At 56.8% G+C, this 8,917-nt stretch overlaps 5 protein-coding genes across 5 annotated transcripts; all 5 read left to right on the top strand.

Moving 5' to 3' along the window:
• Positions 1-873: 873 nt before the first annotated feature.
• Positions 874-1,617, top strand: DQ04_07181000 (hypothetical protein; the record flags this gene model as incomplete). The annotated part of the gene is made up of 1 exon (XM_009315052.1): positions 874-1,617. One exon carries the CDS (start codon positions 874-876, stop codon positions 1,615-1,617), a length of 744 nt encoding a protein of 247 aa, XP_009313327.1.
• A 677-nt stretch (positions 1,618-2,294) lies between these two features.
• DQ04_07181010 (serine/threonine protein kinase) lies at positions 2,295-3,992 on the top strand (the record flags this gene model as incomplete). The annotated part of the gene is made up of 1 exon (XM_009315053.1): positions 2,295-3,992. One exon carries the CDS (start codon positions 2,295-2,297, stop codon positions 3,990-3,992), a length of 1,698 nt encoding a protein of 565 aa, XP_009313328.1.
• A 324-nt stretch (positions 3,993-4,316) lies between these two features.
• DQ04_07181020 (60S ribosomal protein L35) lies at positions 4,317-4,700 on the top strand (the record flags this gene model as incomplete). The annotated part of the gene is made up of 1 exon (XM_009315054.1): positions 4,317-4,700. One exon carries the CDS (start codon positions 4,317-4,319, stop codon positions 4,698-4,700), a length of 384 nt encoding a protein of 127 aa, XP_009313329.1.
• Positions 4,701-4,930: 230 nt separating this feature from the next.
• Positions 4,931-5,875, top strand: DQ04_07181030 (hypothetical protein; the record flags this gene model as incomplete). The annotated part of the gene is made up of 1 exon (XM_009315055.1): positions 4,931-5,875. One exon carries the CDS (start codon positions 4,931-4,933, stop codon positions 5,873-5,875), a length of 945 nt encoding a protein of 314 aa, XP_009313330.1.
• Positions 5,876-6,149: 274 nt separating this feature from the next.
• DQ04_07181040 (putative sec1 family transport protein) lies at positions 6,150-8,048 on the top strand (the record flags this gene model as incomplete). Its single annotated transcript, XM_009315056.1, has 1 exon — positions 6,150-8,048. One exon carries the CDS (start codon positions 6,150-6,152, stop codon positions 8,046-8,048), a length of 1,899 nt encoding a protein of 632 aa, XP_009313331.1.
• Positions 8,049-8,917: the final 869 nt, after the last annotated feature.

The following is an 8,917-nucleotide window of genomic DNA, read 5'->3' on the forward strand; positions in this document are numbered from 1 at the left end:
TGCACATCAACTCGCAGGTGCAAGCGCGTCGTCTGGTGCCGAGCCTCGTGCCGCTGCTGCCCGCCGTCGCCGCCGCCTCGCGGGGTGCCATGCCGGTGGTGGAGTGCACGTCACTGTCGATGCCGGTGCTTGAGACAGGCGAGCTCGACCCGGCGCTGCTGCGGGAGTGCCTCAAGTCTCTCTCGCCCATCCGCATGGGTTTTTTACGATTGTTAGACTTATGGGGTATCGGACGCGTGGTGATGTCCGGGTGGGAACAGGGGCGGCGCGGCGCCATTCCGCAGTAGCAGCAGCAGCGGTGGTGGTGGTGGTGGTGAGTGCGGCGCAGCGCAGGCACGCGGGAGGGGCGTGGGAGAGTAATCAAAGCGGCCGACGCGGCCTTACACACAGAGGGAAAGCAAAGACAAAGGAAAGAAACGAAAAGAAACAAAAAAAAAGGAAACAACAAGCAAGCAAAAACTGTGGCTGTGGGGCGAGGAGCTTATTTGTCCCTTCTGCCAACATGGGAAGGTTTATATTGGTGATGGGGCGAGCGGAAGGAAAAGGAAGATACGTAGTACCACACAGACACACATTTACGCCCGCGAATGGAGGAAGCTGTTCCGTTACTGTCTTCCCATCCCTCCCGCACAGCCTTTGCTCCCATGTGCCCAGTTCCTTTGTACCCGTCTGCGTGTATTCTTTTCACCGCCTCTCTGCTCCTCTTTCTCTCTCTCTCTCTCTCTATTCTTCTAGCTGCCAACCTGCAGCACACGCAACCGAAAGGAAGGCAGTGGACATCAACGCGCAGTTGAGTCCTCAGAGTAAATCTTTCTTACTATTTTGTCTCTTGCGAATTTCGTCACACTCCATTAGTCGCGGCAGCAGCAGCAGATGCCCAACCCGTACCTGGGCAACGATGATGCTGCGCGGTACGTCGGGTACTACGCCTCGTCACGCATGCAGAAGGAGTCCGTGCGCCGTCTTTACGAGGACGGCATCCAACGCCAGCAGGAGTCGCAGCGCCGAGCGGAGGAGGCGGTGTACCCGTCGCAGCCGCGCACGTACCGCTCCCAGAAGGAGATCGACGCGTACGTGAACGAAATGGTCTACGCGGAGGTGTTCCGTCGGCAGAAGAAACTGGCGGAGCTGGAGCTGGACCTCTACAGGCCGCCGCCCACGCGCTACCTGACGGAGCAGGACATGGAGCAGCATGTGCGGCACATGTACGACCAGCAGCTGCGGCGACGCGAGCGACGAGAGCGGGAGCGGATGCGTCGCCTCGGCCTGGAGGCCGCATCGACAGAGCGGGAGCGGCTGCTGCTACAGGAGCGGGAAATCAACCGCGTGCGTGAGGAGAGATGGCGCCCGCCGTCGGCGTACATGAAGCGTGACGACGGGAAGATGCTGCTCGTGTCGGAGCTGGCCGCCATTCACGTCGAGCGGTCCGCCTCGCCACCCACGCCTACCACCGAGACCCCGAAGCGGGCGACAAGTCGCCACACCGACCCGCGGCGGCTTCAGGAACTCGCGAAGCCGCTGCGCGTGACGCCGAAGGTGCAGAAAGAGGAGGACACCTTGATGCCGCCGTTCCGCGTGCTTGGCGATGTCATGAAGTCGCGTAGGGGCAGGCAGTGAGGATGCCGCGTGCAGTGGTGCCATGAGCTGTATAAGAAGCATAGAGGGGAGCAGAAGCTGATGATGATGACGATTGATGATGCATGCGTGTATGTGTAGGTGTATCTGTGTCTGTGTGCCCATCATCACTTGCGCCTGCCACTGTAGATGTTTGACTCCCCCCCCCAATTCACTCTTAGATTTGATGTGGGCTAACAACCAATTCTGTTTGTTGGCATGCCACACAAGTTGCAGATGTGCGGACTGCAAGAGCAGCAGATGGTGCCCGCACCCTGTTTTTTTTTTCTCTCTGTGCTTTATTTGCGCCTGATATTGCCTCGTGCATTCCACACAAGCATTGTGGACGTGCGTCTCCCCACCTTCTCTTGTTATTTTTCCATTCTCTCTTCCTCTCTTTGTGCTTTTGTTTTATGTCTCTCTGTGCGTGTGTGTCTGTCTCTCACCGGCCGCTGCTGCTGCTGCTGGTGGTAGGGGGAAAAACAACAACAACAACAACAACGAGAGAAAATAGAAATTGCTGAGGGGCGAGCAGACTCGTGGGGCCAACTCAAACACCGCAATAGAATCAATACCAAAGGTGACGAGGAGTAGCGAAGGATCATCCCCGCTGCCCAACCCCGCCCTCTCTCTCTCTCTCTCTCTCTTGCTCGCTCGCTCGCACTCACCTGCTTTTCCGCATGCCAGGGCGAACCATCACGTCCATCTGTCTCGTCGTGGAGGAGAGCCCCGTGCCGCTCTACGTGGGCAGGGAGGACGGCTCCGTGGACCATTACGTCTCCCCCGATGCCGCGTGCTGCAGCAGAGCGGCCCTGACATTCTATGGCCACACCAAGGCCGTTACCGCCATTGTGGCGCCGTCGCTCGACGAGGTCTACACATGCTCAATGGACGGCAGTGTACGGCAGTGGTCCCCCGACAGGGAGCTGGACGTGGCGAAGCGGTGCCTTCAGGTGTCGTGGCTGCCGACACCGCTGCGGTGCCTTGCGATGAACGAGGGTATCCTCTACACCGGTGGCGATGACGGCTGCCTCCACCTAATTGAAGGGACGAGGAGTTCCTCCTGGTCGGGGCATAAGGACGCCCTCTCTTGCATCGCTTTTGGCCCAGAGGACTCGCAGCTCATCATCACCGGTGGGTACGACAACCAGATCCGTGTGTGGGACGCCAAGTTAGGCAAGACGATTCGGCTTCTTATCGGTCACCTTAATCATGTGAAGTGTCTTCGCATTGCTGGAGGAGGGGAGTTACTCTTCTCCTTTGGGCGTGATTTGACAATGAAGATATGGCGCCTGCCGGAGCACGGCGATGAGGCAGAAGAGGAGGCGCCTCTCACACCCAGCGAGGCGAACCGCCACGCCACTGTCTCCTTTCAGGAGCCGACGGACAGCAAGAACACCACAAATAACAACAGCAAGACTGCCGAGGCGCAGGAGGCACAGTCGGACACCGAACCGCCTCCAGACAACGAACCCCCAGCGGCTGTGGACCAGTACCGTGCGGCGGCGCAGCTGGCAGCAGGAGTGAAGTCTGCCCTTAAGGCGCGACCTGATCCGCCGATACGGCAGCTGTATCCGGTTGGCACGATTGAGATTCCTGAGGCGCCGCACGTGGTGGCCGCCATACGCGACGAGGCGGCGTACTGCTACGTTGGCACCTCGGATGGATATGTGCTCGGCATAAACGCGCGCGCATTGTCACGGTCAGTGCTGCAGTTCCTCTCGCGCAACGCGGTGCGGGTGCGGGCTGACACACGTGAGACTCGCACCACACTCCGCCTCGCGACGCGTGCTATCAAGCGACGCTGCAAGAAGGCCATCCAGTTGAAGCAGCGGGAGCTACTACGCATCGCCAAGAAGGCCAGGGCGGTGAAGAAGGCAGAGGAGCGGAAGGAGCGCGCCGCTGCACGTGCTGTTGCACGCGCGGAGAAGGCCGCTGCGCGTGCCGCCGAAGACGACGAGGAGGATGAGGAGGAGGATGAGGAAGAAGCGGAAGAGGACCCCGAAGAGGACGAACAGCAGGAAGAGGACGAAGAGGACGAGCAGGAGGAGGAGGACGAGGATCCACTCGCCCTGTTAGACGACACCCAGCGCGAGGAACTGAAGACATTCCGCCAGGAGCAGGAGAAGGAGCGCGACGACGAGATCACGAAGCTGCGCGACGCCGCGACGGAGCGGAAGGCGGTTGTTGGTGCAATCGCCGCGGCCACGTACGACACCGCACGCGATCAGTTCTTCCGGCTGAGCTTCACGAGCTACAAGAAGATCGGTAGTGAGGCAGTTCAGGCGGTGGTGGTGGCGCCAGGAGGTGTCTGCTGCGCTGCCCAGTCGGACCGCATCGTTGCCGTAGACATCACCCCCGGCATCACGTACCTGTAAACAGCATAGCCTGCGTGTGACTTACTACTCTACAGTGATCTGCAGCCAATGTACAGAAGCGCGATCGGTGTGCCATCACTTCACCACACAGGTGAAAACCAAGGAATACTTGAATGTAGTCGTTGACGTGTATCTATTAGTTGCTTTCTGCTTGAATGTCCCCTACAGGGGACTTGGCTGAGTGTGACAGTCCCCTACAAACTCTTGCTGTTGCAGTACATCCATATAATCATTGCCTTCTTCTTTTGTGTATTCTTTATCCCTGTTGTCGTTACATATATCCAAAAGGCTACTGCGTATAGGAGGCACACAAACACACACGAGATGTCGCACCACATCAAGATCCGTGACCTGCGCGAGAAGAGCAAGGATGACATGCTGAAGCAGCTCACTGAGTTCAAGAAGGAGCTCTCGCAGCTCCGTGTGACGCAGCAGCTCAACACGGCTGGTGCTCGCGTGGGCCGCATCCGCATCATCCGCAAGAGCATCGCCCGCATTCTGACGGTTCTCAACCAGAACGAGCGCGAGAACCTCCGCAAGTTCTACTCGGAGAAGAAGCTGCGCTCAAGCAAGCCCAAGGCGCTGCGTGAGAAGCTGACGCACCGCCGCCGCCTGGCGCTGAAGGACAACGAGAAGAACCGCAAGACTCGCCGTCAGATCCGCATGGCCCAGAAGTTCCCCAAGCGTGTCTACGCCGTGAAGATTTAAGCGACATCTAATATTTTATTTTTATTTGCATGTTGCCCTTTGTTTGTTTTTCAAGGCAAAATTATTGTAGTTGTTTCGCCTTGCCCTTGCTGTGGCTACGGGCAAATAGATGCCGACTGCGGCATATGCGTTTGTGTGGGTTGCGCCTCCTCTGATGGTGTCGCCTCCTCTTCTGTGTTTCTCTTTGCGTTTTTCTTTTGTTGTTGTTGGTGCCGAAAGGCGAGTGTGGGATGGACTCCTTTGCTGGCGTGCGTGGTGACGCCGCGTCGCACATCACCCGTATTCTGCAGCTGCACGCGGAGCGAGTGCGTGCGCTGCGCGAGGAGGAGGCAGCCGTCACTGCCCGCGCAGTTCTGCTGGAGCAATTGACCGAACGCCTGCTGAACGGTGAGTTCTCCGCCTCTGGACATTTATCATCCACTCTTCGTGTGGCCGCGGGTGCGGCAAGTGACGAGGCGGACCGGACTGACAGGAGGCCCCTCACACCCTTACCGGTTTCACACGAGGACTACGACGCCGTGCCGCCGCCACAGCCACAGCCACAGCCACAGCCACAGCCACAGCCACAGCCACAGCCACAGCCACAGCCACAGCCACAGCCACAGCCACAGCCACAGCCACAGCCACAGCCACAGCCACAGCCACAGCCACAGCCACAGCCACAGCCACAGCAACAGCAACAGCAACAGCAACAGCAACAGCAACAGCAACAGTGTGCGCCTGCGTCTCTCGTGGAGCCGTTCAACCTCGTCTCTGGTGAGGCTGGCACTTGGAATGAGGGAAAATGTGCCACACCGTCCCCAGTGCGACGCGAGTTGGATGAGTTCTTCCCCATCGTACCGGCTAAGCGACCGCGTCAGCGAAGCTTGCCGCAAGACGCGCGGCGCTGCAGGGCGCGTGGCGATGCCGACGCCGAGAGTATCACACGCACTGTCACCGCCACTGACATCTTGGCGGCTATACCGTGCATTTCCTCAACAGCTGTGCCGCCTGCCACGCTGGCCAGTGGGCAGGAGGCCTCTGAAGGTGAGTTGCGCAGTCACGTTCGTAGCTGCCGCCGACGGCAGAAGGATTACGCCGCAGATGAGGAGATGTACGTGAAAAAGGAAAGTAATGCGGTCGATGCATGCACGCCGTCGGCATTCTGGGAGATTGCATTTCCACATGAACGCTGAACTCCTCTCAGTGTATGGGGAGAGAGAGATGGAGTCTGTTCTCTCATCCTCTGAAGTGTCACAAGCTGCAAACAGTGAAGTGCTTTCAGGTTGGAATATACAGAAATGGTCTGCGCTGCGACTATCGGCTCTTCCTGAATTAGATTTATTTCCCTCTTCTCCCTTCCTACCCTTCCACTCGTCTCGGTTGCCTGGAAAATAAAACAACACCAACAACAGCAATAAGGGTTATTGGTCCTATCATTAGCAAGGTACACATCTCTCTGTGGGGGCGATGATAGGTCAGAATAATAAGCACTTTCTGCGGCAGCGGCAGAAGGAGGTCATTAGGGCGATGATCTCCTCCTCCGTCCCATTGACGTCAACGGGAGGAAGCGTGCCGCCGCCGCCGCCGCCGCCGCCCACTGCCGGTGCGGATGCAGTGATCAACACGGCGTGGCGTCTTCTCATATACGACGATATTGGGCGTGACATCGTCGCACCGCTGCTGCGTGTGGGTGATCTGCGGGAACTGGGGGTCACGCTCTACATGCACATCAGTGCCAAACGCGACCCTGTGCCAGGCGCCCCAGCCATTTATTTCTGTGCTCCGACGGAAGAGAACATCTGCACTATTGCCAACGACGCGGTCAATGAGTTGTACGAGTGGATGTACGTAAACTTCACATCACAGGTGCCACGGAAGGGTCTGGAGCTCTTTGCAGAGAGACTGAATCGTGGCCAACTTCAGAGCATCCGACACATCAAAGTCTTTGACCGCACATTAAACTACGTCGCCCTGGAAAATGATCTCTTCGTCTTGATGCAAAAGAACTCACTTGTGACTCTGAACAGTCGCCACGCAAAGGACGAAGAGGTGGAGGCGCATTTAAATGCCGTTGTCCTGGGTATTTCCCACGTTCTCCTGTCGCAGCAGGTGCTGCCTGTTATTGTGCATAGCAAAACGGGAGCCGCAGAGGAGGTTGCGCGGCGTTTGTCGATTTGCCTCAATGATCATCTCAACGAGCGCACTCTCACACCAGCTTCTTCCGCTGTCCTTGGGCGGCCCTTGTTGCTTATCGTGGACCGCTCGAGCGATCTGGCGACGATGCTGCACCACCCTTTTTCCTACCGTGGATTGCTGGTAGAGGTTGGGAACATGCACTTGAACAAGGTGACAGTGCAAGGAGAGGATGGGAAAGAGTCCTCGTTTGAGATTGACCCCGATCGTGATGAGTTCTACCGTGCTAACGCAAATCTGGACTTCAGCGCTGTCGGTGGCAACATCGAGGCGGCGCTGAAGCAGTACCGTGAGGAGTACGCGACACTCTCTGACACCACATACGGCGGGGAAGACGACACTGATGCCAACTCCATGTCAAAACTGTTGGCAAACGCTCCGATGCTTGGGGAGAAGAAACGGATGCTGGATGCCCACACAAAGATGGCGTACAGCTTCCTACACTATATTCGCTCAAGCCACCTGGATCGCTTTCACGGCGTTGAACTTGGTATTATTCAGCGTGAAGGCATAGATCGGGAGGAGTTTGAGAAGCTCCTGTTGACAGGCTTGGGGACGCTAGAGGACCGCCAGCGACTTTATCTCATCGCCTATCTACTGGATACTGAAAACGAGAATGAGGCTGTGCTGCAGAAGTGTGCCGCGTCCTTTGGTGAGGCGCCGTTCCCGGCTTTGGCATACATCAAGCATCTGCGCAACTGGTCACTGGGTGCTGCTAGCCCCACGTCCGGTGAGTCGAGTGCGGCACAAGGGTTTGCGTGGGGTTTGGCTCAGACACTGGCAAAAAACATTGCAAGTACACTTGGCGCCAACGCAAAATCGGAACTACCGCTTACAAAACTTGTGGATGCGCTTCTACAGGATCCGTCGTCGGCGTCTGGTAGTGGTGCCGGTGCCCGTACAATGGGCGGTGGTAACAGCCTTCGGGCCAAACTTTTAGAGACGGTAGTTGGGTATGACCCAAGGACTAGGAAGCCTGTTGATCTCACCGAGATGCACTTTTCACAGGCCATTGTTTTCACTATCAGTGGAGGTTGCGTGGCGGAATACGACGACTTAAAGACATGGGAAGCGGCGCACCCGCGAAAGGCAGTCAGCTACGGCTGCACAGCGCTGCTAACAGGTAGTGAGGCCCTCCAGCAACTCGCAACCTTGGGTGAGGGAGTGACATGAGCGACCCTTTTTCGTTGGTGTGGATGGGTCGCCGTACAGCCACTTTGCATTCGTTCAGCCAACATTGCTTGGCTTGTACAGGTCCCTTTCTCGCCTTGTGTTTGGGCTCCCTTGTTTTAACTATATGGTGCCTCTGTTGCTGTGTTGTGTAGGTGGGTGGGTGGGGGAGCGGCTCTTGTTGATTATGTAGCCTCTTTCATTTCTGAGCCGTGCTCTTTTTTTTTCTCTTGTTTTGCGGGTGCAGAGACTGTACATTCTCTTTGTAAACGCTAACCCAAGAGATAGGGCGAGCGAGAAAGAGAAATATGCCCGAATTACCATATTGACGGCAATAGGTGACGATTGTTGTGTGCTGGGGAAGCGGGGCTCTCCGTGTCCAAGATGCACGGCATCTTGACGGCGCTGTGCTCAGGTTAGGAAATTCCCCGCTGCGGATGCTGGGTGCCCTGCATTCCTCGCAGCCTGCTGGGGGCGCATGGCGTTATGCCTTCTCCGGTGGCCTATCAACCTCGAGTGAGCGGTGTGGCTCCACCCCCTACCACCGGAGGTAGGAATGGAGAGCGAACAACATTAGCGGCACCTCGCTGCGTATTTTTCGTTGTGCTCTGTCATTTGTGTTCTCGTTAAATGAGTGTCAGAAGATGCTGGGGGCACAACTTCCTCCTTTTTGCGCTCCCGAGGCATCTGGACGGATGCTGAAGTTCACTAATACGAAGTGTCGATACGGATGGGGGTGTAAGAATCATAATAATAATAATGGTTTGTTTCTTTCTTCCACACTTCTCGTTGATTCTAAAAATTTTTAAAGCCTTTTTTTTTTGCCCGGATTCTTCAATTACCTTCAGGATTTGACCTAGGCCGTTTTTTTT

The sequence above is a fragment of the Trypanosoma grayi genome (assembly GCF_000691245.1).
Source record: "Trypanosoma grayi strain ANR4 Tgr_718_V1, whole genome shotgun sequence".
In the NCBI taxonomy this organism is placed as follows: Eukaryota; Euglenozoa; class Kinetoplastea; order Trypanosomatida; family Trypanosomatidae; genus Trypanosoma; species Trypanosoma grayi.